Source organism: Mycteria americana, chromosome 17, assembly GCF_035582795.1.
Source record: "Mycteria americana isolate JAX WOST 10 ecotype Jacksonville Zoo and Gardens chromosome 17, USCA_MyAme_1.0, whole genome shotgun sequence".
NCBI classification, from domain to species: domain Eukaryota; kingdom Metazoa; phylum Chordata; class Aves; order Ciconiiformes; family Ciconiidae; genus Mycteria; species Mycteria americana.
In genome coordinates this window covers 3,967,501-3,993,767 of record NC_134381.1, presented here as the reverse complement: position 1 = coordinate 3,993,767, position 26,267 = coordinate 3,967,501, and the positions used below count along the sequence as shown (strand labels likewise).

The following is a 26,267-nucleotide window of genomic DNA, read 5'->3' as shown; positions in this document are numbered from 1 at the left end:
CGCGGCGGCGCGCGCGGATTGGCGGGAAGTGGCGGGTATGCTAATGACGCAGGCCCCGCCCCCCGCCGCCGGCGGGCCGCGCTATTGTCCGGCGGGGCCGGGCCGGGAGGCGGCGGCGGCCGGGGCTGGGCCGGGGCCGGGCCGGGGCCGCCGAGCGGAGCCGCCCAGCGCCGGGCGAGGGGGGCCCGGCCGGGCCCTCCCTGCAGGTGGGCAGCCGCGGGGCGCTCGCGGGGCAGCTGTTGCATGCGCGGGGCGGGGGGTGCCCCTCCAGCGGTGCCCCCGGGCCAGATGCGCCCCCCGGCTGTGCCCCGGCGGGGGCCGGGCCAGGGCGCGGGGCCGGCGCTGCGCGGCGCGGCTGCTCCCTGCGAGCCGCCCGCTGCAGCTGGAGGGAAGGAGAGGGCCCGGGGGCAGCGCTGGGGGCACAGCTGGATGCGCAGCTGGATGCGCAGCTGGGGGCCCGCGGGGCTGGCCCCGTCCCGGGGGCCGCCTCCGGCACCCCCGGCTCTGCTGAGCCCGGCTCTGGCGGGGCTGGCTCGCAGCTGAGAGCCGGCCGGGGGCCCTGGGCGGAGCGGGGGAACCCCCAGCCCCGCCGGGGTCCCCGCGGGCGAGGACGCGGGCCGGGAGGATGCGGGACGCGCCGCTGCGCTGCTTCTCGCCAGCACGTGTCCTGCCCACGCCGCCCCACGCCGCCCCACGCCGCCCCACGCCACCAGCGCCTTCGTGGCCCCAAGGCAACTTGTCAGAACTTTTCATATTCCGGCGCTTCCTCACCCTCCGGGGCCGAATCTGCCGCCGCGCCTGGGTGCGGGAGGTGCGGCCGGAGGGTTTCGGGAGGTTTCGTCAGGCTGGCGTGGCCGCGGCCGCGAAGGGCGGCACGAAGCCAAGCCCGGGGCTCGCGCGGAGGTGGCGGGACACGAGGCCGTGCCGCTGCCTGCGGCTCCTCCGAGGAAGTTGCGAGGGCTGCCTTCAACTTCAGTTCCTCCTTTTATTTAAAGGGCAGCTTTGAGCGCACTCGGTTCCTTAAAGTCGGGCTGTGGGTGCCAGCCGGGTGCCGTGGGTTTCCCGTGCTCTGCAGCACCCTTTGGAAATGATCCAGGCAGGGCTGTTTTAAGGACTGAGCGGAGGGCGTAGCAGTCGATGCGCAGTTTACCCAAATGCAGCCCGTTGCTGGTTAACCCCGTCACAGGTTCCCCTTGCTGGCGGCTGCTCGGGGCCGGCTGCCCTCCCGCGTCCCCCGCCGCCTCCCCCTGTCCTCTGCTAATAAGGGATCTTGGTGCCGCCGGCTCTGCCGCGGTGGCAGCTCTCTGCAGACGGGGATTAAGGCCGCCCTTGGCCGGCATTACGGCCATCGGCAGCCCCGGCTCACCCCAGCTCCCACAGGTACGTCGGTGTACACCCACAGCTTTCCAGGGCAGGCCTTGGGGACAGCGCTGTCCCCAGGGAGGACAGGGCCCTGCATCGGGGACAGGAGGGTCCGTGTGCCGGAGAGGAGGCAGGAAAGCGGCCACGGGAGCAGCTCCCTGTCCCGCCGCGGGGCTTCGCTTCCGTGCTTGTGATGGAGGGATGCTGCCGCCACAGGGTTTCGGTACCTCTCCGTGGGGATGTGCCGGCGCGGGGGAGCTGGGGGGGGACGTGACCCCTCCAGGCAGAGGAACCGGGGGGACGCGTGGGCTTTTGAGCGATGGCGTAGTAACAGGCGTGCGTGCTTTCAGAGGACGAGGAGGCTTTGTCAGGCTCTTCCTCACTATGACTGTTTCTCCCTTGTTTTAATGGGAAATAAGGCAAACTAAGAAAGCAACGTTTCCGCTTCTCTGCCCTCTTTCATGCTCATAAAACGGGACTCTGTGGGCTTAAAAAAAAGGATTTCTAACCCAGGAATTCCTCCCTCCTGGAGTGCAGATGCCCCTTGCCAAGATTCAGCCCGAGGCCATTCTTCTCGCCTCCTTCAAACCCCCCCAAAAGAGATGCTTTGGATGGCAGGGCTGACGTGCGGCTCCTGCTAGGGGCTCGGACAAAAAGGCGAGCTGAGGCAGGGAAGGGGAGCAGGGGGAAGCTGCGAAAGACCCACGCTCCCAAAAACCAGCCCTCCCCTGATGCAGGTCACCGGGACCAGGCATCAGCCCCCGCTTGCTTTTTTAACCTCTCTTTTTAGACGCTCAAGCAGAAAAATGGATATTTTTATGCAGTGCGTGCGCGAGCAGTACCCCCCTGCAGAGCCCTGAGCTGCACGGGGATTCAGGCTCCGAGCTTTTTAGGCAAAATACCCGCGGTCGGAGGTCCCTGGCTGCAGGCGGGGCTGCTGGCGCTGGGGTGCAGACCCCTGCGGGGATGCGGGTGCCTGGCGCCTCTGGGAGATGGGCCGCTCTCTGGAGCTGGGTTCGGGTTTGGAACTGGAGTTTAGGAAAATAAAATATCCGTCCGTTGCCCGGGGGGGGGGGGGGTTAAAGCCCCCCCCCGCGTCCCAGCCGGGCACAGATGTGCCCGGCTGGGACGCGGGGGGGGGCTTTAACCCCCCCCCCCCCCCGGGCAACGGACGGATATTTTATTTCGGGGCACAGTGACGGTTATTCCCCATCACTTGGGGGACGTCGCCTTCGCGCCACGGGGATGGAGGTGGGGGGTTGGAGCCCCCCCCAACCCGCCTGCTCTGCCCAGGGTTGATGAGGCAGCGAAGGCAGAGTGACAGCGGCCCTGTCCCCCCCCCCGCCATGTCACCGAGCGAGCCCTGGGGCGGGGGATGCGGCATCTCCTTCGCTGTCACCACCGATAAACCCAAGTGCGGCGACGGGGCCTCGGCCTCGATTGCGCTGCTGTTCCTCTGCCTCACGCGTGCAATGAGTTGCGCGGTCTCAGTCCCGCACCTCCGTCTGTCCCATGCGGGTTTGCGGGGCAGGGAGCGGGACGGGGGACAGGATCGCCGTGGCAGAGGGTGAAGCTGCCTGCAAAGGGGATCAGAGATTAGGAGCAGAGGGCAGGGAACGGCAGAGGCAACCCCTCCTGCTTGCTGGCCGGGCAGAGACCTGGCAGCACTCATCACTGCCCTGAGCAACCCCTCCCTCGTCTGAGCACCTCACCCCTGAGGCACGATTCGGGACAGCCCAGGCCAAGGAGCAGAGGGAGGAGAGGGGCTGAGGGTCTCAGGCAGGGCAGAGTACAAGGGTAAAAGACGTTTTCTAGCTGAGGCTTTTAAATTTCTGTTTAGCTCTTTGTCTGATTGCCCTGCTGCAAAATCCTGGCTTTCAAAGAGCAAGATTAAAAAAAATATATATATATATACACACACACACATACACACGGATTGTTTGCATTTGCATTGTGGTTCCTGAGTACGTAGCCACATCATTTTTCAAGCTTTTCTGTGCTACCATAACAGCAAGCAACTCAAAGGGGAAAAAAATTCCAAGATTTTTCTCTCTTACCACCATGACCATCGGTGGAGGGACTTTCTGGGAAAGCGATAAATGTGGCTGGATTTGCAAGCAGATCCTGGAGTCTGCGGCTGCTGCGGGCAGCGCAGCCCAGGGGGATGCTGCTCAGAAATGGGGTGACAGCCGATGCGGTGCGGGTTAGGCATGATCCGGGCACCGGCCTGCCCAAACCGGGTAGGAAACGTTTTAACCCTCTTTGCCCTGAGACAACAGGACCCACGGGCTCCTCTCACCCACCGCCCGCCCGCTGGGACCCCCCCGGGGCTGTGTTTGGGGCTTCTCGTCTCTCGGAGGTGCTGCAGGGCTCGAGGTGGGTCGGGGGGGCACTTTGGTGTGCTGCTTCTCCAGGCTGGGTTGAGAGCAAGGTCTCAGGGCTGGAAACATCCCAGCTCAGAGAAGGGCTAAAGCCAAAATCATTCTTTAGCTGCATTGAGCAGCCGCAGAGCCTGAAGCATCCCCCGGGCAGCCGTATCCTCCCCGGCGGCAGGAGGAGCCGTGGAGCATCTCCAGGTGGGGAGAATGGAGTTGCCCAGCCAGCGTATGGGGAAATAAATCCTCGTGCAAACACGCCAGCAGGTTTGCAAGACCCTAAGGGATGCTTCGGGGTTTGCTCCCTGCCTGGAAAGCCCCAAGGACGCAGGCAGGCCTGGGAACGCGCTGCTGCTGGTGCAGGGGCGATGCCCGAGGACTTTGATGCTGGATGGCACCAGAAAATAACCCCCAAAACCCCACTAACAGTAGGATTTAAGCCAGGGAATTTGCGGATCTGAGACTTCAGAGTGGGTTAGAGGACTTTTCCTGAAGCACGTAGTTACCATAGGTTTCCTCCTCATCACCGCCATCCCCAAGCCAGCAGCACCCCAAAATCACCGCAGCACCCTCCGGCTAAATGCAGCCACCCCAGGGACCGTGCCGTGGTTTCATTAGCAGCCAGGAGCTCCTGCAAGCTCTCTTCTGCGTGCCACTAATTACACAGTAACGAGCTGGATTAATTGCCTGCCTGCAAATGTGCCAGGATGCACCGGGGTGCCTGGTTACGGCCGTGGCGTCCCTGGGGCTGCGAGGGCATCTCGGGCTGGGGGCCAGGCGGACCCCCCCCCACCTTGGAAATCCGGGATATGGGCTTCGCCCATATCCCGGATTTCCAAGGGGGGGGGGGGGCCGCCTGGCTGAATTTTGGGGCTGTATGGCTGAATTTTGGGGCTGCTTGGCTTCCTGGAAGACCATCATCCTGATGTCTTTTGGAGGCTGCAGCTGCTGATGGTCCCAGTGATCCCCCCCCCCCGTTTTCCTTTGGCGTTTTGCTCCAAATTGGATTAAAAAATAAAGGTTTCGATGAAAAGGGGCGCAGGAGGAGGGTTCGGTCCCCGCCACGCAGGGCCCGATGGGGTTAAAAAATTTGCGGCCGTCTGCAAACTTGCAGGAAGCACCCGAGCATCATTTCCTACTTCTGCAAAAGCCCGGCTGCCCCGCAGGTGCAGGAAGGTTTTGGGGTGCTCAGAGGGATGCCGTTTCGGGGACCCCCAATGGGGTCACGGTGATGGGGATGTCCTGGGGATGCTGGTACGGGGTGAGTGTACCCTGCATGGGGCCGGTTGCTCCTCCATGCTCCAGCATGGGGTTGGGGGTGCTGCGGGGTGGCCGGTGGTGCTCGGTACCAGCCATCAGCACGTGGGCAGCTGCCGCCGCCAGCACCCCATGGCCAGAATTGGGTTGTGGGGGGCTCAAATCCAGCTGAGGGGAAATTGCCGGGAGAACCCCGTGGCCTTTCTCGCTACCCACCCCGCAGTTAGGTTTTTGGCATCTGATGTCTCTCGAGCTGCCGCTGCGGCTCTGGGAACCCCGGCACACCGAGAAGCGGGGCGTGGGCGAGCTCCTGCTTTTACATCATCGGTGGAGTGAGTGTGCTGGGCCTCTGCTGCGATCCCTCTCGCTGCCAGACCCCCGGAGCCGGAGGGGCCTCGGGGCGCTCCTGCCTCCCCCAGCACCGTCCTGTGCCGTGACGGCACCGGTGACAGTCCCCAGGCTGTGGCTGCCCGGCTGGGGTGACGTCCGGAGGGTGCCAGCATGGGCTAGATGTCCCACAGTGCCCGCCCTGGGAGGGGAAAAGCCTTTTGGGGTGGCCCTGGGGGGCTCCGTCCTCACAGGGACCTCTGGGGACCATCGTGGCCGTGGGAGATGTGGCAGCTCTGGCTTCATGGTGGGATGTGGGGGGGGGGGGTGAGGTTGTCACCCCCTGTCATAGGGAGTTGCTTTGTCCCCAGGGTCTGGGGGACAGGGAAAGCCCCTGCAGCAGGGGGGGGACACCTCGAACAGAGCCCACGGTGTCCCACTGAGCGTCCCTCCCTCTCCCTCGGTCCCCGCCAGGACGCGGCAGCGATGATGTGACCTACATTTGTGGCAAGGAGGTCCCCAGCCTGCTGCCACCGCTGCTGGGCCATGAAGCGGCACAAGTGACGGGGACGCCGTGCCCGCGGGCCATGGCCAGCTCGGCACCATGGCTGCGCTGGACACAAACAGAGCTGACGCGTTGGGAGGGAGAGGAGGAGGAGGAGGAGGAGGAAGAGGAGGAGGAAGACAACTTTGAAAGGCAGATGGACAAGGATGGGGTCATCGGCCTGGGGGAGGATGCCAGGAGCCCACCGTGGGGTGAGTCCTCCCCTCCCTGCTGCCCAAAGACCCTCGTGGGGGGGTCCCGAGTGTCCCAGGAGCTGCTGGAGCCGAGGGCGGCTGCGAGGGGGCCGGGGTCCCCGGCTGGCCAGTAGCAGCCCTGCGGCACTGGTGTTTTGCAGGCGACGGCGAGGACCTGGAGGAGGGGTCCCTGGTGGAGGAGGGGTCCCCGGTGGAGGAGGGTCGCTGGCACCCGCGGCGGGACCTGGTGCAGGAGGACGAGGAGCGAGGCAGCTCCGGGGGGGACGAGGGGCTCTTTGGGGCAGAGAGCGATGGGGAGCCCTACCCCGAGCTCTCCTACGAGGGCCGGTGGGGCTCGGGGTCCAGCGGCAGCCCCGAGGCATTGCGGGACGGCCAGGCTCTCTGCCAGCCCCGCGGCTGCAGCACGGATGGCAGTGACACCTCAGGGCTGTCCGACACCAGCCCTGGCCCCGCCACCCCATCCCGCCGGCACCGGGGCTGGGACACGGCCGGGGATGCCGGTGGGGGGCACGGGCAGGGCTGGACCCCGAGCCAGAGCCTCTTGCTGTGCCTCTCCACTGATGACCTCCACGATGCCACCAGCATCGAGCCTGTCCCCAGGCCCCAGCCAGCTGGGACGGGGCTGCTGGCCCCTGGCGCCGCTGGCTTGGCACCCACCGGGGAGCCCTGGGGTGCTGGGACCCCCCCTGCACCCCAGCTGCACGACAGGTCCCGGGTGCCCAAGAAAGCGGGGCCCACGGTGCTGCCCCCCAAGCCTGGCCGGCAGGCGCGGTCCCTGAGCCCCCGGCGGCGGCACATGGGCGGCAAGGAGGCGAGGGATCCCTCGGGAACGGGCGCCGGCACGGCCGACGGCACCCGGTACGGCCGAGGGCGGCTCAACCACCCCCTGCCCGACCTCTCCAAGGTGGAGGCACGGGTGAAGTTCGACCAGAGCTACCGGCCACCGCGGGGCCGAGCCCTGCCCGCTCGCCCCAGGGCCCCGGGTGACCCCATCGGCTTCAAGTCCCCGGCCGAAATCGTCCGGGAGGTGCTGCTGAGCAGCGGGGAGGGGGCCCCCCTGCAGCCCCCCACCACCGCTGGGCTGCCGCAGGAGTTCAGGTCCCCCAGGCAAGCCACCGAGCTGGTGCAGCAGCTCCAGGTAGGGGCTCCAGGTAGAGGCCTTACTGGGAGGGGCTCCAGGGTGGGGGGACCAGGGGGTACAGGTGAAATGGAGGTGTCACCAGCCCCGTGAGCTGGCCCTGTCACCAGTGGGGGGTTTGGAGCTGGGCACCCCTTCCCGATCCTGCATGGGGGCTGGCGAGGGGGGAAGACCGGGCAGGGATGTGGGCAGTGCTCAGGGCGGGAGGCAGGGATGCTCGTGTCCCCCCCCGGGATGCTCGTGTCCCCCCCGGGATGCTTGTCCCCTGGGATGCCCTCCTGTCCACTGGGAGGAGAGGGAGGCTGTCCCTCTCCTGGGTGCTTTGGGGGGTGGGTTTCTGCACCCCAGGGTGTCCCCCACCCGTGGGAGCTCCCCCCTGGCCCCTCGTCCCCACCCAGGGATGCGTCCCTCCGTGCCACATCCCCCTTTGCCACCCACCCACCCCTCGGGCATCCTCCGAGCCCCCGTCCCCACGCCGGGTGCCATCACCCGCTGCGCGTCCCCTCCCCGCAGGACGACTACCACAAGCTGCTGACGAAGTACGCCGAGGCCGAAAACACCATCGACCAGCTCCGCCTGGGTGCCAGGGTGGGTGCTGGGGCGGGGTCCCTGCTCTGCCCCCCCCCCCCCGTCCCCGGGGCTACTCGGGGCGTCTTCCTCCCCTGGCCCCACTCTTCCTCCTCCCGGGGAGCAGCGGTTGAGCAAGCCCGGGGCGGGGGGGGGGGGGGGGGGGGGGGGGCTGCTGCAGCGGCTGCAGCACAGGCGGGGCCGCCGTGCCCTGCCCCCCGCCCGGGGCTCCCCTCCGCCGCGGCCCCGCGGAGACGGCCCCGAAATGGCGGGGGCGGCGGCAGGGCACGTCCCCGAAATGGCAGGAGAGCGAACCGGCGGGACGGCCGGCGGAAGCGCGGCCCCGCCGCGCGGGTGGGGAAACTGAGGCAGGGCCGGTGCCCGGCTGTGCCCCCCCCCCCCCCGCCTGCCGCCCCCGCGGGGCTGGGCGCTTCGGGGTGGGCAGCGCCGGGGCGAGGCGCGGGGCGGGCGCCCTGAGCCCCTCTCCCTGCCCCAGGTGAGCCTGCACGCCGACCCGCCGCGGCCCAGCCGCAACCTCGCCGCGGGCACCGTGGGCACCGGCTGCCGGGCGGTGGCCTTCAGCATCCCGCAGGCCCGGACGGCGGCATTCGGCCCGGCCCCGGCCCCGGCCCCGGCGGGTGGAGGTGGGTTGAAGCGTGTTTTCCGGCCCGGCTCTTCGCCCTCCTGCTCGGGCTTTGGGGGGGGATGTTCAGCCGAGACCCCGCACCCACGGCTGGGACATCCCCCTGTCCCTGTCTTTTCTTGCAGCTCCAGCCCCGGGACCGCCAGCCCGGGGGGGATCGCCCCGGCCTCCTTCCCCCGCTCCGCCCGGGGGGGGCTGTCCCGCCTGCCCGGGGCCGTGCTGCTGCTGCCCGGGGACGCGGCTGACGCGGGCGCTGGCGGGACAGACCCACAAGCTGCAGGCGCAGGCAAGGCCGGGGCTGCGGTGAGGGGCTCGGGGGGGGGGGGTGCAGCAGGGCTGGGCTCAGCCCTTTCCCTCCCGGCCAGGTGGAGTCCTTCGAAGGCTGGATCCGGGCGGGGAGCCCCGCGCCCCGGGAGCAGCTCCAGGTGCGTCCGCCCCTTCCCGGCCCCCCAGCCCGGGGACGCGCGGCGGGGCCGGGGGGGCGGCGGGGCCCGGGGCCCGAGCGGGCAGGCCCGGACGCCGCCCTTGTGCCGCAGAGGTTTGGGAAGCTGAAGGATGCGCAGGATGCGCTGGAGCAGGCGTACCTGCGAGCCCGGCAGCAGCACCCGGGGGCCTCGGGGGGCTTCGATCCCGAGCGGTAGGTGCTCGGCCCCCACCGCCCCCTCCCCGCCAGCGAAGCCCCGGGCCCCGGTGCCGCGGGGTTCGGGGTCTCCGCGGCACTGACGGGCCCTGTCTTGCAGCGCGGTGGAAGGGGAGATTTTCCGCCTGGGGCTGCGCCTGGAGGAGCTGAAGGAGCGGCTGGAGCCCGGGGCCGGGCGGCATCTCCCCCCGCAGCGCCCGGCCCGGCCCCGCTCCCCGCCGGCGCCTTCCCCGCCGCCCGCCGCCCGCTCCCCGCGCCCCGAGGTGAGCCGGGCAGGGCTGCGGGGAGCGGACGGAGCGGGGGGTGCAGAGGTGCTGGGGCGGGGGCCGTGCTTCTCTGACCCCCCCTGTCACTGCGCCCTGCAGAGCCCCGCGCTGGCGGAGGGACCCCGGGGGACGGCGGGGGACGGCGGGGCGGGGCGGGGGGGGCTGCCCCGGCCCCTCTGGCAGAAGCAGCTCCGGGCGGAGGAGGATTTCGGTGGCCTGCTGGCGCAGTGAGTGCCCTCGCGGCGCGGGGGGGGCGGGGGCGGGGAGCGGCTCCCCGAAACCACCCGCTCCTGCCTGCGGATCCCCCCCCAGGTACAAGCACTTCAAGTCCTTGCCGGAGTCGCTGAGCTTGGAGCAGCTGAGCCTGGCAGGGAGCGGGTCCCCGGAGGAGGCGGATGGCCCTGCGGCAGGGGACGGTGGCCCCAGCAAGGTCCCCTGCAGGACACCGTCACTAGAGGAGGGGATCGACCTCGAGACCTCCCCCTTGTAAGTGTTGTGGGAGCAAGCGGGAGGTTTTACATCACTGGCATTGATAGGCTTCAGAGTTAACAGCCTCCATGGGAGAGCTGGCTGCACCAGGGCATTTCCCCCCGTTTGGGGTTGCTCTGCCCCATCGCTCATGCTCCATTCTCTCCCCGCAGGCATCCCCCAGAGAGGAGAGTGGCACCACTGCCCCCCGAGGAGCCTCCATGGCCAGGGGGGACACGGGGCCACCTGTCCCTGGCCACCACTGAGGAGCCACCGGCCGCAGCCAAGCCCCCCCTGGAGCTCCCCGAGCCACCGCGGGCGCCCCTGTCCCGCCGCAGCAGTGGGGCAGGCAGCGCTCCCGCCCAGCACTGGCCCCACAAGGTGAGTCCTCCGGGACCGTGGGTCCCCATCAACTGGCACCCTCGGACCCTGCCGAGGAGTCCTAGGGGTGCTCAGCACCAATCCTGCCCCCCCAAGCATCTGCAGAAGCAGCGCATCGTGTCACCGGAGACAGACAGCGGCTTCGTGGGCTCGGAGGCCAGCAGGGTGTCACCCCCCGTGCACACCCCCGAGCACCAGCCCCCCGGCACCGGGTATGGCTCAGGGTCCCTGCCCTCGCCCCGGGGGGGGATTCAGGGACATGGGCTGTTGGCTCTGTCTGGGGGGATTGGGGTATCGAAGGGCAGCAGAGATGGGGTGAGAGGCAGCGAGGACGTGGGGAGCAGGGAGGGGATGCTGGGGAGGGGGTTGGAGATGTGCAGGGTGGCCCATGGCCGGGGGACGAGCCATGGGGGCTGCCCGCATGACCTGTCCCGTCCCCAGGACCCCCGGCTCACTGGGACCCTCCATCCCTGTCCCCGCAACCCTCCGTCCTCCACGGAAGAGAGAGGTGACCCCGCTTCCCTCCAAGACGGCGCTGATGAGCATCTACCCCGCGAGCGGGCAGGGCGGCATGGGGGGGCCCCGCCTGCCCCTCAGCACCCCCTCGCAGAGCAGCTCCCCCCCTCGCTGGGCCGAGAGCGCGGGCAGCGAGGCAGGACCCGACGGTGATGGCAGTGAGTAGGCAGCGTTTCGGGGAGGGAGGGACGTGTCCCCAGGGAGAGAGATTAGGGGGGGCCCTGGCTCTGCAGGTGCAGAAGGCTCTGGTTTATGGTGTTCCCCCAACCCTTGGGGTGCTGGCCCGGGGGTGCCTCCCGCCTGCTGACTCTGCTCTCCCAGGTCTCTCCTCGGGGGGGGACACCCCCGCGTCCCACGCTGCCGACCTCGGCTCACCGTGCCCTGCCTCCTGCCCGGCTCACACGGACTCGGAGGTGGAAGGCAGGAGTTGCGCCAGCGCCGGCGGCCACCCCCCCACCATGGCCAGGGGCCCGGCCAGCCCCCCGCCGTCCCCCAAAACATCGTCCCCCACCCCGCTGTCCCCCGACCCGCCGTCCCTCGACCCGGCTCGCTGCGACCTGCTGGGCTCCCGCCTGGAACGCGAGTGAGTGTCTATGTACCCCACCCCAACCCCGGGCCGAACCCTCCCCGGGTGACACAGGGACCCCACCAAGCAAAGTCCCCAAAGGCACCAGCACCTTCTGCTGGGCAGCAGCAGGTTTTCCCTTCTCGGAGAGCCAGGGCCTAGCTGGGACTGAGTCCTCCAGACTCGTGACACGTGTGGGCTGGCTGAGAATGGACCCCAGCCCAGACGAGCCCCAGGCTCGGTTTTGAGCTACTGGGTCCTGGCCGGTGGGGATGGGGACAGGCACGGGGTCCGGGGAGGACGGGGCTGCTCCCCCGCCCGGGACACCCAGCGGCAGCCAGCGCTGTTGGGAGCCTTGGCTGGCTGCGGGCACCCCTCACTGTGGCATCTGTCCTGCGGCAGCCAGGCCATCCGGGCACTGCAGGACGAGGTGTGGCGGCTGCGGCGGAGGCTGGAGGAGAGCCTGCACCGCTCCCGCAGCTATCCCGAGGGAAAAGCCGCCCCGCGTGCCACCCCAGCCAGGAGACAGTCGATGGCCAGCGGACCATCATCCCCCAAGGACGCAGCACGCTCGGGGTAGGTGGCAGGAGGGACCTGGGGAGGGGCGGTGGCGGCAGCCACCCCTGGTTGGGGGCAGCACTGTGTCCCATGGGCGTGGGGACACCCCCAGCCCCAGCCCGTCCCATTTGTGCTGTGTCCAGGGAGAGGCTGGGACCGGCAGCCTGGCCGTGCCGGGGTGGTGGGTCGGGGGGATGCTTGAGGGGACACCGAGAGGTCTGGGTGGTGACAGCGGCTCTGTCCCCTCCACAGGGAGCCGAGCCCCCCGGTGCAGCGCAGGGCAGCCCCCGGGGTCGCACCCACGAGGAGGGGGAGGTCGGCATCGCTGCCCCGGGACAGGCCGGAGCTGGACCTCAGTAAGTGGCACCCCGCTGCGGTGGGGACAGAGGGGACAGCGGGGACATGTTCCTCCCTGCACTCTGCATCCCCTTCCCCAAACGGAGCGGGGTGCTGGTGGGGCTGTGGGACCACGGGGACAGGGCAAGTCCTGGTGGCCCCGTGGGACCCAGCCGCGCTCAGCCCAGGGCCAGATCCTGCAGATCTGGGACCTGGACCCACCGGACCCCACCCCGCTTCCCTCTCCTCCGCCACAGCCTCCGAGTCGGACCCCTCGCCTGCCGGGCCCCGGGCCACCCCCTCCCCGCGGAAGAGCCCTGGGAGCCTGCCGGGTGCGGTGACATTTCGGGGACAGTACACAGGTGGGTGCCAGCGGCGGTCGGTGCTGGGGGCTGAGGGCGCTCACCCCTGCGTTGGGGTCCCCGGCCGCGCTCACGCTGGGTTTTGACAGGGACACGGTACCAGGGGGAGACACCGCGCACCGCCCCGGCACCCCGTAAAGAGCCGGGCACCCTGGGGTGCCCCCGGTGCCACGGGAGCCGGACGCCGTCAGGTGAGTGGCCCCGGGAGCAGCCCCCAGCCCCTCCTGGCCTTCCCTAACGCCTGCTAACGGAGCTGCTAATGACTTTAATTCATTGACTACAGAGGCTCGGGGAAGGGGGAGTTATGAGCCCACTCCCCGTGGCCGGGGGCTCTCCCCGCTGCCCCTCGGCCGGACCCCCCTGCCCTGGGGTGCCCGCCCCCCTCTTTGCGATGGCTGCAGCCGCTGGTGTCACCGGGAGCAGTGGGAACCTGTCCCCAGCCCTGTCCTTTAGCTAAGGGCTAACCCAGCGCAGGGCCGGGCTCTGCCTGGAACTGAGCTGAACGCATGCAGAGTGCTCTGCAGACCCCCCATTTTGCAGACCCCACCCCATTTTGAAGAGCCCCCCTTTGCAGACTCCCCCCCCCTTTTTTGCAGACCCCCCCTTTTTGCAGACCCTCCTTTTCAGACCCCCCCTTTGCAGCCGCCCTTGCAGGGAAAGGCCCCCGCGTCGTGTCCCAGCCGCTCCCCCAAACCGCTCTGCTCTTTCCAATCCGCCCTTGCTCGGTCTGCGCGGGGACGCTCCCGGACACGCTCGCTCCTCTCTCCGTAGCCGGCGCCGGGGCGGGCGATGCTGCGAGGCAGCCCCAGCACAGCACCCCGAGGAGGACGCGCTGCCCCGCTTGCCGGGCGCCCACGGGTCCCCCCGCGCCTGGCGGCAGGGATGGAGCCACACGCGGTGGGTGACGGGGGTGGCACGTGCTTGGCACGGCTCGTCCCTGCGTGGGGGCTGGGGTGGGGGGGACAGGGAACAACCCTCGGACCCCTTGGCGCAGCGCTGGCACGCTGCTTGGGGACAGAAGTGACAGCCAGCAGTGCCACCACCCGCTCCCCGTGGGCACGTGTGTTCCACCCAGCAGTGGCAGCCCAACGTGGCACGGGGGGGACCCGCCTGGGGCTGCTGCTCGATGCACCCCCCTGGGGACATCTGACACCCCTGGGGACATCTGACACCCCCGGGACATCTAACTGCCTTCCTCCCCACAGCAGAGCATGGCCCCGGTGGCACGTCCCCCCCAGGCTCCCGTGTTGGTCCCCGAGCCGAGAAGCCGGAGCAGCCCGGACTTTGGTACTTGGCGGCCAGCCCTGGTGCCACCGCCGCCATCGGCTGCCTTGCGCCCGTCCCCCTCGTGCCTTACGCGCCCTCCGTGCTGTAAGGATGCTGTGCGGCGGGGGGGCTGCGGGGGTCAGCGTCTCCTGGGGCAGGAGGGTGAACCCGGGAGGGGCTGTGCCCACCCCAGGGACCCGCTGGTTTGCCCGCGGAGCCCGGGCACCCGGGCGGCAGCCGGCTGGGAGCAGGGTCACGCAGCCCTCGGCTCCTTTGCGGGGGGGTCTGCGTGGGGGGGGGCGTGGGGAGATGGGTGCTGGGGCTTGGAGATGGATGAGGTGGGGGAGAGGCAGAGTGGAGGCACAGAGCCCCGGGGGGCACAGCCCACGGAGCAAAGCTGAGCCCATGTCCCCTTCTTCTTCCCAGCTACTGCTCCCCAGCGGTACCTACCTCAGCCCCAGCCGTGGCCGGGGTCCCCCTCCCGCATGCCACGGGGCACTGGCGGGCAGAACGTCCCCCCCGGCCGCCCGCCGCTGGCCGTCACCACGGCCTGACCCTGGACCTGGATGAGCTGGAGGAGCTGAACCGGTCGCTGAGCTGGGCCGTGGAGGCTGCCCAGAACGTGAGGCTCACCACCACCCGCATGAGCCGGGCGCTGGCCACCGAGCTGAGCCGAGCGCGGGACCTGCGGGGCTCCTGCCTCTTCTGAGGGTCCTGCCGGCACCTGCCAAACCCCCCCTGCCCTCGGAGGGGGCAGGAGGAGGAGGATGGTCCCCCCGTCAGCATCCCCGCGCTGGATGCTCCCTGCCAGATCTGGGGGCACCGGGGCTGGCGGCATCTCCGTGGGGTCCTGCACCGGCTCCCATCCCCATCCCGCTCGCCCCGCACCTCCTGCGTCGCTTGTTCATCTGTCTGTCCGTCTTCAGGACGACCCAAGGTGCGGGAGGGGGGGCAAGACGTGGGCAGAGGTCTCCCGAGACCTGCACCGTCCCGCGGCACCCCGGGGTGCGAGCACAGCCCCGGCAGGAGGGCACCGTGCCCTGGGACCAGCGGGGCGGCCCCGTGTCACCCAAGGCAGGTGCCACCCTGAGCCGAGCACTTCTGGGGATGCTCTGACTTTGTGTAGGTCCTACTGCAACACGGGCCGAGCCCCCCTTGGCAGCTGTGTTTACCTGTGTTTCGGCCGTGGGCAGAAATACCCGCGATTCCCTCTGCAGCCCCTTTCCCAGCCTTTAGGCATCCCCCGGGGGCTGGATGCGGCTCAACCCCCCGTCCCCCTCCACCCTCCGCCCTGCCCTTCCTGAACCGAGCCAGCTCCTCCCTGGGAAAGCTCCTCTTTTTGTGCTTTTATGGGAATTTTTCTTCTCCAAGGTAGCTAGCGAGCAGCTGAATCACTCTCTTAGGGCTGATGGGTGATATATAATGTGTGTGTGTATGTGTATCTACACATGTATCTATATAGATACATATAGATATCTGTATATCTATATAGATACATATATATGTTCTGGTTTTAATTTCCAGCATAATCCTTAGGGCATTTGTGGTTTTTTTTTTTTTTTTGTCCATCCCTGGATGTGCCTGCAGCATCCAGGGCAGAAAAAAAGAAGGATTTGGGGTTTTCCTTGGGCTTCCCAAGGGATCCGGGCTGGTAGAGGAAATTCGGCCCCGTGAGACCGAGGCAGGGGCGACGGAGGGGTCTGCACAGCCCCTGTACCTCCAGGCTGGTTGGGGGAGGAGTTAATGCCTATTTTTTAGCGCAATGGATGTGGAGCGGGCACAGCGCCTCGGGGGTGGGTGCTCTGCACCCCACAAACCCCGGGGGGACCCTCCAGCTGCACCCACATGGGACCTGCACCCCGTGCCGCCGGGATGGGTCCGGCCAAAGCCCCCCCCACTCCATCCCCAAGCATCTCTGCCCGCAGTGCCCCGGCTGTGTTTGTTTATGTGTAGGACCTACCTAAAGTGCCCGTGTCAAATGTATTTATTTTTGAAATTTTTTTGGTTGTACAAAGACCCACGTTTGGGGGGGGGGAATCGCTAATGCCCCCGGCGAGTTACTCAGGTCTAGAGCCTCCCCAAGCGCTCGCAAAGCCACTGAGCCCGGATCCTGCACCCAGCCCCGGGGGGACGGTGAGGGGCTGGGAACGGGGCTGCCCCTGCCCCTGCCCTTTGGGGGGCGGCGGGGGGGTTGGGGGCACCCGGGGGGGATTTTAAAGAGGATTTATGTGTCTGTGGTTGAACCCGCTTGTACCTGTGTCCCAAGCGAGCCGATGGGCCAGGTCAGGGCCGTGCTGGAAGCTGCGACCCCCAGCCCAGCCGGAGCACACAGGGAGCGTGCGGCTGTATTTATCCAAAACGCAATAGCCAGGAGAAAAGATGATGGGTTTTTTTCCGTATCTCCTATTTTGTAATGACCAGCAGAGCCATTCGGATGGTATTTTGTACTAAGATAATCGCCTATTTTTGAACGAAATAAACGCGGTTGGTTGGCTTGTGGGTTTTTCTTCCTTTCCGAAGCCATTTCTCAGGTGAGTTTTGGCATCGCCACAGCGGGATCCCTCCCACGCCAGGATCTCTCCCTGGGAGGCACTGGGGGTTTGGTGAGAACGTTTCCCCGGGCCTTTCCCTCACCCGCCGGGCTCCGAGCAAGCGGCACAGCACAGCCCCGGTTGCACTAGGGATGGAGATCGCTTTTATTTAGTCACTCGAGTGCTTTAGTACAGAAGAACAGATATACAGAGATGATACATGTTTGTGCTTCAACACTTTCAAACATTTAGATTCCAGTAATTTCAAGGTAAACAAGTTCCAAGACAGACTAGATTATTTTTTTTTTTAAGTTTTCCTTTTTGATAAATTATTTTTTATATAAATAACTGTAACAGAAAAAAAAAAAATAATGTCCAACATACAAGATCCTGAAGCATTTGCATTGCTAAACCGAGAAGGAACTCAAAAGGGGGTGGGAGGACCAAGGAGGAACCAACAAATATCAGTGCAATGATACAGCCTTTGCCCTAAAAATATACATTTAACTTTATGGGCAAGGAACAGACGGGGAGGGGAGGGGGGCTAACCACCAACGAGGCAAGAAAGAGCGATTCTGGGGAAGGAAAAGGGGGTCACAGCCTTTAAAGGGAGAGAACAAAACGATGGACCCCAAAATATTGCAGTGCATCTAACGGCAGGGGCGGGCGGGGGCAATCCTTGGGTGTAAAAAAAAAAAAAAACAACTAAAATCAGAGGTTTGGTTAAATCACTATACACCAAGCTTGTAAGAACGTCACGAGACACAGTCATTCATATACACAGAGTCCGGAGGGGGGGCCCGGAGCGGGGGGGCCTCGGGGTGACGGCACGCTCAGAAACGCTTCACCACGGGACGACACGAGCGGAGCTGGGCACGGGGCACCGAGCTTCCACGGGGATGGATGGAGAGAGAAAGAGATATATATATATAAATTAAATTTTTATTTTTTATATATATATATGCATTTTAAGGAATACCTGGAGAAGGGGAGGCCGGGCTGCAGCAGGGCAGGGGAGCGGCCGAGCGAGCCAGCGGGCCCCGGCTCCAGGTTTTGACCATTTTGGTCCCTCGTCACATGGGAATTGCCGCAGCGTGAAGCATCCCGGGCGCACCCTCCCCACCGCCATGCACATCTGGCGGCATGCACATCTGGCGGGAGCACCCACCACCCCGAAAAGACACGGGACAGGAGATGGTGGCGGGGACCCCCCGGCCGAGAGCGAGCAGCGACGTGAGAGCTGAGCCCAGCCCGCGGCTCCTGCCTGAGCAGAGGCTGGAGTGATGGTGGTGCGTCCGTCCGTCCGTCCGTCCGTCCATCCACACAGGACCCCAATGAGGAGCAAAACGTTTGGAAAAAGGGTTTTTTTCTTTCTGTTGTTTTTTTTGTTGTCATCATTCGCTAGCAATGGGCAGATGGGTTACTCAGCAATGAGCTCCTGGGTGCTTCGGATAGCTGCAGCTACAAATATATAGATTTTTTTTCTTTTCCTCTTTTAAACACAATGCATCGATTTTCTTAATATATTTTTTTCGGCTGTTGTCCCCTCCCTGTGGATAAAATGAGATGGGGAAGGCAGCGGGAGGGGAGGGGGATCAACACAAGAACAAGAGAGAAGCTGGGCCGGGGCTGGGTGCGGGATCGCACCCCGGGCCGGGCGCCCGGCGGGGAAGGTGAATTCGGCATCGAGTCGGTGGCGGCGTTTCCTTTTAACTGCTGCTTTCTTCCTCTGTTTTATTGAGTTTCTTCAGCGTGTCCAGCAGTTTCTGTGGGGTGAGGATGTGCGTGGACCCTGCAGGGGCAGAAGAAGGGGAAGGGCATCAGCGATGGCTTCGGGACCCCCCGTCCTGCCCCGGCCGCCGGCCCCGCTGTCCCCGGTCCCCCCCGGCGAGGCCTTACCTGGCGGCGACGGCCCCGCGCACCGGTGGAAATGCTTGCAAGAAAATGTACATCTATGGGAGGGGGTCGTGGGGTGAGGATAACGGGAAAGGAACGGAAAAGGAGAAATGAAGGAGATGTATGGAGCTGGGCGGGATGAGGCGGGGGCCGGGAGGTGCCCGTGCAGCGGGGTCGTGGCCGGTGGGGTGGCTCCTGGCCAAAGAGCCAGCGGGGTGCCCAGGGCGGGTGGTGCGGGCAGGCAGCAGCCGGGCAGGGAGGGACCCGCCGCAGGCGCCCAGGCTCTTCCCCTGCCTGCGCAGAGCATCGCTGGGTCGAAGGGGTGGTGGGGAGGGAACGGGTGTGAGGGGAGGCGGAAAAGGGCTCTCGCCTTCTGCCGCCCCTCGCTCCGAGAGCCGGGCTCGGCCGCGGCGGTTCCCCGGTGCCGGCGGCAGCTCCCGGCCACGCTGCCCGCAGCCCGGCCCCTCGCCGTGCCGCCCCTGCAGCCTCCCTGGCTCTGCACGGACCGACGCAGGGCAGCGGCTCGGGGGATGCCACCGTGGGACTCACCGGCAAAACGGCCGGCAGCTAAACCCCGGCGCAGGGTTTGGGGGTCTGCAACGTCGGGGGGCTCCTGCCTGTCCAAGGGCACCGAGCGCCACAAGAGCAAACCTGAGCTTTCCCATCGACTCGGGGATTTCAGCCCCATCGCAGCCCGGAGCTGGGGGTCACGGCAGCGCCCAGCCTTTGTCACGGGGGACGAGGGGAGCCGGCGCCGGGACGAGCGCTGGGGTCCACCCCGCGTGCCCGCTGCTGCCCGCTCTCCCCCGGGCACCGAACCCCCGGCCCCGCTCCAGCCGCCCGCCGCGGGCAGCATCCCGGGGAGCTGCGTCCCCCTGCCCAGCCCCGGGACGCCTCTGCCCCGCAGGCAGGACCCCGACCCGCCGCCCCCGGCCCCTCTGGCCCCGGCGAGGGGGAACTCATGGCATGAAGGAGCCGGGCAGGTCCGGCCGAGAGACATGGCAGAAGGATGATGGAGCGGCGCTGGATGCTTTTCCACCTGGTAGGAGGAACTGCAAGCATTTTCTTATTGGAGAACCAAACGGAAACGAAACCCAAAAATAATAATTAAAGAAAGGTGGAACGGAAGAATCAAAGAAAACCCTTCGGGGAGGAAGAGTTTCTTTTTCATTAGTAAGCTGCCTTTACTTGGTTTCTTTGGCTCACTCCATTGCTGGAGCCTGATCCTCAAATGATACCCTAGTGGAGTCCCTGAAGTCGGGGTGCCTCAGGTCCATGAGAAATTTGGTGGGAGTGAGAATGTGAGTAGAACCTGCGGGAGAACAGAGCGGGGCTGACGGCTGTGCCAAGACCCCCCCACACCATTTTTCAGGGTGAGGAAGGACGCGGTTGCCACCCGGAGCATCGTAGGCGCATGCAGGGGACGGTCCCCGGAGAGACGCGGGATGAGATGGGCGAGAGGCAGGATGGAGCTGGGCGGCAGTGGTGGGGCCGGTGGCGGGGGGACACAGCCGGGGGCTGCGGGAGCTGATGGAGAGGGGGCTGCTGCTCCCAGGGCAATACAAGGAGCAGCTGAGATGCCGGCAAGAGGCTCTACCAGGCGCCCCAGGCGAGAATCCAGGGACCAGATGAGACGGTGAGGGGCTCCTGCCCCTGCCCTACAAGGTGTGTATCCAGCTGTGCTTCCCTGGGGGGAATTTTAGGGGACCTGAAAGCTCCTTGCTAACGTCTGGCAGGGCTTCCACCACATCCCCCACGCCTGACCCATGGCTCCTTCGGGAGCAGGGCTGGGGTGCCGAGACTGAGCACGCAACGCGTGTCCTGTTGCACACACGCTGCGCATCCCGTTCCACACACGCAGCGCGTGCGCAACAGGAAAATGCATCTCCTGCTGCATTGCAGGTGCAACAGGACACGCAGCGCGTGCGCAACAGGAAAATGCATCTCCTGCTGCATTGCAGGTGCAACAGCACACGCAGCGCGTGCGCAACAGGAAAATGCATCTCCTGCTGCACGCACAGTGCACATCGTGGTTGGCGTGCCGCATTGCACGCCTCTATTTTGTTTTTTTTCCCTGTAACGACCCCGAGGACAGGCGTGCGACAGGGGTGCGACAGGAGCAATTCCAGCTGCAAAACCCCCTTCCTTTTCACCCAGCTCTGCTTGAACAAAACCAGCCAGGGAGAGGAAAAATAGGAGCAAAACCGGGGATGGGTGGAGGGACGTATCCCGTCCCTGGGGAGGGGGGACACAGGGGTGACACCGGGCGGCAGGAGAAGACCTTTCCGCAGAGTTCCAGCTCCCACGATCATCTGGAGCCGGGAATTTGCGGGATGGCAGAGGGAGCGTGGGATGAGCAGCCAGCGCGACGGGGCGCAGGGTCCGGCCCCGGATCCCACTCACCTATTAGCACTTCCCACTTGCCGCTGGCTTGCGTCACCTCGTAGGCGCAGCGCATCTCGTTCATGCTGACGCCACCCAGGATGAAGATGATGAGGCGGGGGCCGCTGCGGTATTCACCGGGGGCCTTGTTCTTGTGCCAGTGGCCATAGCGGGCACTAGAGAGAGGGAGAGGGGAGGGATGAAGGATGGGCGGGAGGCAACAAACTATGTATTGAGTTCACATCTTAACTAAATCACAGATTAATTAGCTTCCGAATTGCTGCTAGAGCAAGTAAAGTCCAGCTGCCCAGCCACGAGCGCTGCTCGCCGTTACAGGTAGGGAAACTGAGGCACGGCATGCCTAGGTGAGGGCAGAGCAGCTCACAGACCTGCTGACGGATACGGCCCCTCCGGGCAGGCGAGGGACGGATGCGACTGGTGATATACGTGCCCGCGTATAGGGGGAGGGCGGGGGGCCGGGGACCCACCTGACGGCAGTGGTGCTGAAGGAGGCGGAGGAGCGGGTGGAGATGTACGGGTAGTGCTTGGTGTCCAGCTTGTCATCGATGGCGTCCTGCGGGCAGAGAGCCCCGGGCCGGGGGTCAGCGAGGAGCTGGGCACGGCCCCTGGCCCGAGAGCCCCTCTGTAGGGCTGTGCCCAGGAGGACTGGCCCAACCGGGTCGGGGTTCATTTGCATATATTTGCACAGCCTTACCTTTTGGAACAATTTGGCTGTGTTTCTGTAATTTACTTAGGGGGAGGAGGGTGGTATTTTGCTGCGGCGGGGCAGGGGCAGCGAGGGGGGCTGCAGCATGGGGCACAGGGGAGGCTCGCCCTGAGCTCGGGGGTGTCTGTGGAGGTAGGGTAAGGGGGGGAAAGGCAAGATTCCTTCTTAGGAAGCTCAGGGGCATGAGGCTTCCTCCCTGTGATCCACCCCCTGCTCTTCCCTTCATCAGCAGTGGGGGGTTAACGCTATCTGAGAGGTTTTAGCCCTGCGCAGTCCCCTCTGGTCCCGGGGATGAGGTTTAGGGGTGCCCCGTAGCCCTGCGCAGTCCCCTCTGGTCCTGGGGATGAGGTTTAGGGGTGCCCTGTAGCCCTGCGCAGTCCCCTCTGGTCCCGGGGATGAGGTTTAGGGGTGCCCCGTAGCCCTGCGCAGTCCCCTCTGGTCCCGGGGACGAGGTTTAGGGGTGCCCCGTAGCCCCGTGCAGTCCCCTCTGGTCCCGGGGACGAGGTTTAGGGGTGCCCTGGGCGCGACGCTGCCCCGGGAGGGTTTGTACAGGCTGTGCTAGAGGAAGGCGAGAGCTGCGGAAATCAAGGGAGCTGCGGCTCTGCTTGTCATCGGTGCCTGGGAGCAGAGGTGGCACTGAACTGCAGCGATAGCCCCCTCCACAAAATGTGGCTCCAGGGTCTGTCTGTCTGTCTGAGCAGGTGGGAAATGTCTGTGTTGGGGAGCAGTTTTGGTGCCTGGGATCCCCCGGCTCTGGGCAAACCCCGGGAGGTTGCTCCAATTCAAGGGGTGGTCGGGAGGGAGCGGCTCAGGAGGAAGGCAGTGCCTGGAAAAAAATCACTTTTTGGCTCTGCCCAATGCTACCCGAGCGCAGAGCTCGTGGGGTAGTTCCCGTGGGTACAGGCACGGCTGTGCCTGTGGGCAGGGCTGAACGGGGCCGTGCCTGTCCCCTGGCTCGGCTGGGACACGGGTGACGCTGTGACGAGGCCACCCAGCCGTGCCCGTCGTGGCACACAGTGCGGCACAAGGAGCAACCAGTTTGTTGTTGCATTTTGTCTCGCAGGGATGCCGTGCAAGCCTGGCCGGGGCTGCGCACCCCACCAGCGTGCACACGGGGGCCAGGAAAGCCTCCCAAAACATCCTAAGGTGAGGTCCCTGCTCCGTCCCCTGTCCCTGTCCTTGCTGGCTCACCTCCATGATGTCCTTAATTACGGGGGTCCATCGGGAGAGCTGGTAGGTCTGCTCGCTGATCCGCTCCTTCCGCTCCGGCTTGCTCCGGCGACGCAGGGTGGACTGGGCAGAAAGAGCGCAGAGACACCCTGAGACGCGGGATCGGGGCCGCCCCAGAGGGGTGCTGGGGGCGTCCCGGGGGGTACGCGGTTCCCACAGCAGAGCAGGTGCCATGGTCTCCCCGCGGGGCGAGGAGGGCTGCAGGGAGTGGGAGGTGGGCACTCACGTCTGTGATGATGGGCACCCCGAGGTGGGCCATGTTGGTGATGATCTCGCTGTCCTCTGCCGGGATCTGAGCGTGCTGGATCAGCTTGTTCAGGTTCTCCTCGGTGATACCTGGAAATGCAACGGGGAGACGGCGTCCTCCTGAGAAATGCCTCCCGGTGGGGACACAGCCCCTCCATTGTCACCTTCGGACACCTGGCCTGGTGGTGGTCGGGGAGACAGAGCCGAGCTTTTCTATCCGGCTTATCTTGGCCGAACCCTGAGCTGTTTGCCACCGGAGCTGCCTGCACGTTTTGCCCACCCCTGCCCAGGCGTCTTCCTCACCGTTCTTCAGGAAGATGTAGAGCAAGATGATGCGGATCTTGTCATAGGTGCTGACGTTCCCATCCAGCAGGATGGGGACGATGGCCCTCATGGGGTCCTTGATCTTCTCACCTTCAGCATCAGTGCCCATGGCCAAGTCCTGCAGAGAGCACACGTACTCATCACCCCACGGCTCAGCGCTGAGCTGTGGGACAGGAGCTGCCGGCCCCAGTTGTCCCCGTGGGGATGTGGGGAGGGGATGTGGGGCTGGGGGAGCTGATACCTGTTCGACTCTGCAGAGCTTGTCCACCGTGCCCTGGTAGTGCTTCATGCAGTCCTCAGCCAGGTGCAGGTGGGTCGAGTACTGGGGAGACACAAGTGGTGCCGTCACCCCTGTGGTGCCGGCAGCAGCTGAAGGTCCCCGTGCCACCACCGCAACCTCAGCCCGTGCCCACAGCCGGGGACCCTCTGGGGAGAGCTGCCATCACCCGCTCCCTGGGTGGGCTCAGCGCCAGCCGCTCTGCACAGACATCTCCCCCTCCTCGTACCTTGCTGAGCTCCTTCTGGTACTGCGGCATCTTCTTCAGCATCTGGGACAGGTCTCTCATGGTGGTCTGTGAGGGAAGGGGACATGGTCACTCACCCTCGGGGACTTAGGGACCGTGAGCAGAGAGGGGATGACCCTGCCAAGGACTTCTGTCCCCATGCGAGCCCCTTGCAGGGGTCTGCTGACGCCTGCCGTGGCATTGCTGGGTCTCCTCCGCTGTGGCTGAGGGGCAGGGAGGGGGTCTGCAGCTCTGCAAACTGGAGTGCTGGGGGGAGAAATCCCCCCAGGACCTTCCTCCGGGACCCCCACGCGCTTGGCTGAGGCTGAGATGGTGCTTTCAGCTTCTGGCCTATTTCCACTGGTGTCCCCTCACTGCCACCAACTCGGGGTCTCTGCAAGGGAACTGTCCGAGGACAGAGGCAGCTGCTGCGGGATGGGCAGGGACCCCGTGCCGGGGGCAAACCGACCCCCGCGGTGCGGTGCTCTCCCAAGGCACCCTGCTTCCCCAGCCCCAGGTGTAGGGCTGGCACCCCACAGCCGTCTCCCCGTCAGGAACCCGAGCACCCTTGGCCCTTCGCAGAGGTCCCCATCAAGTGTCCCCCAGGAGACTCTGCCATGTGCCAGCCCGTGGCCGAGCCCCCTGGGTGCCCGTCCCCAGCTCAGCAGGCACAGTCAGGTCACCTTATCGCCCGTGTTCATCCTCTTGCTTGAAGAAAACTCCTTCAGGGACCGGGTCACCTCCCTGGGGAGAGGAGGAGGGCACAGTCGTCAGCGGAGAGGGGACCCGAACAGCGGGGTGGGTGGCAATGCTGAGCTGATGTCCCACCCAGCTGGCAAACGGCCCGCAGGGACACTCACTGGGACACCTCGGCGATGTGTTTGTGGCGCAAGGTGACCCACAGGTCGTCATCCTCGTCCAGGAGAACCTCCTTAATCCGGGCTTCCCCGATGCCGCTCGTCTCGTACCTGGGAAGAGGACAGGGGGTGTCACGGCAGGGCCGGGGGGCACGCGGTCCCCTTGCTGCCTGGGCTCTAGGGAGATGGGGGGACGTGGGGCCTCTTCTTGGCTCTGCCAGCAGCAGGGTGAAGTTATTTCAACTCGGTTTCACGTCTTGCCTCCTTGTACCCCTTCAACTGCTAAATCTTGGGAAGGGGCCAAGGGCTGGAGGCTAGAAAAGCCCCTTTTGCATCAACCCTGCCCACCACGCCTGCCAGGCTGCAGGCAGGAACGGTCTCTCCCAGCCGATGACTTGTGACGGAGGGAGGGATGCTGAGGCTCAGGCTTCAAGGCTGAGCTTCCAACTCCCGCTCGAGGGCTGGACTCACGGGGGCCGTGGGGGTCGCGGGGATGGCAGCGCCGCACTCACTTGTAGACGTCATTCTCGATGGGCAGCAGGTCGTAGCTCATCGCCTGGAAAGTCAGCTCGTGGAGCACCGGGGAGGCAGGGTCAAAGCCGCGGTCCAGGATGAGGAGCTGGGAGCGAGCCTTGTCTGGACCCTGCGGGGCCAGGGGAGCCATCAGCAGCGGGGCCGGGGGCTCCTCCAGCCCCACAAGCGGTTGGGGGAAGCCGGGGCCGTTTCGGGGTCCCCGCTCGAGGTCTGCGACTGCCGTGTGGCAGAGCTCGAGCGGGACTTGAGGAGTGAAGCATCGCCCAAGCGTCCTCCCCCCGGGCTGCCAGCACCGCCCCTGCTCACCTCGCCCATGGTGGGGTCATCAGCCTTGTAGGCGTCCAGCTTGTCCTGGATGAGCTGCGCCAGCATGGCGTTGTCCTTGTAGTCCCTGGAGGAGGCAGGAGGAGAGGTCAGCTCCCCGGGGCGGCAGGCTCTCGCCAGCATGGGATGGGGAGGAGCTGCTGGTTTCCCTGTGCAACGTCCTTGGCTCACGGGAGAGGAGGTTTTGTTGCCCGTTTCCACCTTCCCTCGGGGTGCTCTGCTTTGCCTTCGTGCCACTTGGATTTTAGGGTCCCAACAACCCCCCTCTCCAGAGCACCTTCCAGTCTGAGCCCGTTTTTACACTGAGCACGGGTGTCTGTCCATCCCACCATCTCCTCCATCCCCACGCCCTCACCAGTGCCGGACACAGCACGGCCTCATCCCTGCCCCATGCTCGGCACGGCCCCAGCTCCGCCGCGCTGCCGGGGGAGGGGGCAGGCCCGGGGGGTGCAGACGGCGCTGCCCTTACCCCCTGTACCGCACGGCCGGGTACTCCTTCAGCGTGGCACACAGCGTGGCGATCTGCTCCGCCAGGCGCTCCAGGATGGGGTTCTTCATCTGGGCCTTGTGGGGGCTGTAAAAGCTTTGGAAGGAGTCGGCCGAATCCAGGGAGTAAACCTGGGAGGTGCAGCGGGAGGGAGGTCAGAGGGGAGCTGCTGCAGGAGACGTCCGGAGCAGAGCGGCCCCGCAGGACACCCCGGTGGGTTTGCAAACCAGATCCACCCCCAGACGAAGGTCCCCGGCTGAGCCTGGACCGGGCAGCCGGAGCTCAGCGACACCGGCGGCACCCCTTGGGCTTTCGGCTGCCAGCTCCGGACCCTGAAGCCTTCCCCAGCTCCGGCCGCACGGCACGGTCCCTGCCCACGCGTAGCCCCAGGGTGAGCAGAAGAGGCAGGAGACCCCTTGCCCACAGCAGTCACCTGCTCC

The 26,267-nt window shown here is 66.0% G+C and overlaps 2 protein-coding genes across 9 annotated transcripts in view; one reads left to right on the top strand and one right to left on the bottom strand.

The window, feature by feature from the left end:
- Positions 1 to 72: 72 nt before the first annotated feature.
- Positions 73 to 15,037, top strand: AKNA (AT-hook transcription factor). Of its 7 annotated transcripts, XM_075519599.1 has the most exons (20): positions 73 to 206; positions 5,796 to 6,077; positions 6,221 to 7,218; positions 7,732 to 7,806; positions 8,794 to 8,853; positions 8,965 to 9,065; positions 9,169 to 9,331; positions 9,434 to 9,561; positions 9,647 to 9,820; positions 9,976 to 10,183; positions 10,280 to 10,395; positions 10,625 to 10,857; positions 11,021 to 11,282; positions 11,667 to 11,840; positions 12,075 to 12,178; positions 12,416 to 12,520; positions 12,610 to 12,711; positions 13,292 to 13,417; positions 13,726 to 13,891; positions 14,213 to 15,037. In XM_075519599.1, exons 2-20 carry the CDS (start codon positions 5,909 to 5,911, stop codon positions 14,493 to 14,495), a joined length of 3,747 nt encoding a protein of 1,248 aa, XP_075375714.1. In that variant the 5' UTR covers positions 73 to 206; positions 5,796 to 5,908; the 3' UTR covers positions 14,496 to 15,037. The 7 variants fall into 7 exon arrangements, with proteins under 7 accessions (XP_075375714.1, XP_075375713.1, XP_075375711.1 ...); XM_075519598.1 differs by having other exon boundaries at positions 8,794 to 9,065; positions 13,729 to 13,891; XM_075519596.1 differs by having other exon boundaries at positions 8,794 to 9,065.
- A 1,421-nt stretch (positions 15,038 to 16,458) lies between these two features.
- Positions 16,459 to 26,267, bottom strand: part of STXBP1 (syntaxin binding protein 1) — a 24,838-nt gene continuing 15,029 nt past the window's right edge. Inside the window, exons 7-20 of one of the 2 annotated variants that reach the window (XM_075519441.1) lie at positions 25,810 to 25,958; positions 25,323 to 25,407; positions 24,995 to 25,125; positions 24,486 to 24,593; positions 24,309 to 24,369; positions 23,629 to 23,694; positions 23,364 to 23,444; positions 23,102 to 23,240; positions 22,779 to 22,888; positions 22,514 to 22,615; positions 21,084 to 21,169; positions 20,617 to 20,771; positions 19,402 to 19,525; positions 16,459 to 18,109 (exon numbers count right to left, since the gene is read on the bottom strand). In XM_075519441.1, the coding sequence (XP_075375556.1) occupies positions 19,416 to 19,525; positions 20,617 to 20,771; positions 21,084 to 21,169; positions 22,514 to 22,615; positions 22,779 to 22,888; positions 23,102 to 23,240; positions 23,364 to 23,444; positions 23,629 to 23,694; positions 24,309 to 24,369; positions 24,486 to 24,593; positions 24,995 to 25,125; positions 25,323 to 25,407; positions 25,810 to 25,958 (1,383 nt within the window). In that variant the 3' untranslated portion in view covers positions 16,459 to 18,109; positions 19,402 to 19,415. The remainder of the gene's footprint in view (positions 18,110 to 19,401; positions 19,526 to 20,616; positions 20,772 to 21,083; positions 21,170 to 22,513; positions 22,616 to 22,778; positions 22,889 to 23,101; positions 23,241 to 23,363; positions 23,445 to 23,628; positions 23,695 to 24,308; positions 24,370 to 24,485; positions 24,594 to 24,994; positions 25,126 to 25,322; positions 25,408 to 25,809; positions 25,959 to 26,267) is intronic. The other variant, XM_075519442.1, reaches the window with a different exon arrangement.

Coding starts and splice junctions, on each gene's coding strand:
- AKNA (XM_075519596.1), top strand. CDS start 5,909: ATGGCCAGCTCGGCACCATGGCTGCGCTGGACACAAACAGAGCTGACG. Junction 7,807..8,793: donor AGCTCCGCCTGGGTGCCAGG/GTGGGTGCTGGG, acceptor CCTCCCGGCCAG/GTGGAGTCCTTCGAAGGCTG. Junction 10,184..10,279: donor CCCAGCACTGGCCCCACAAG/GTGAGTCCTCCG, acceptor TGCCCCCCCAAG/CATCTGCAGAAGCAGCGCAT.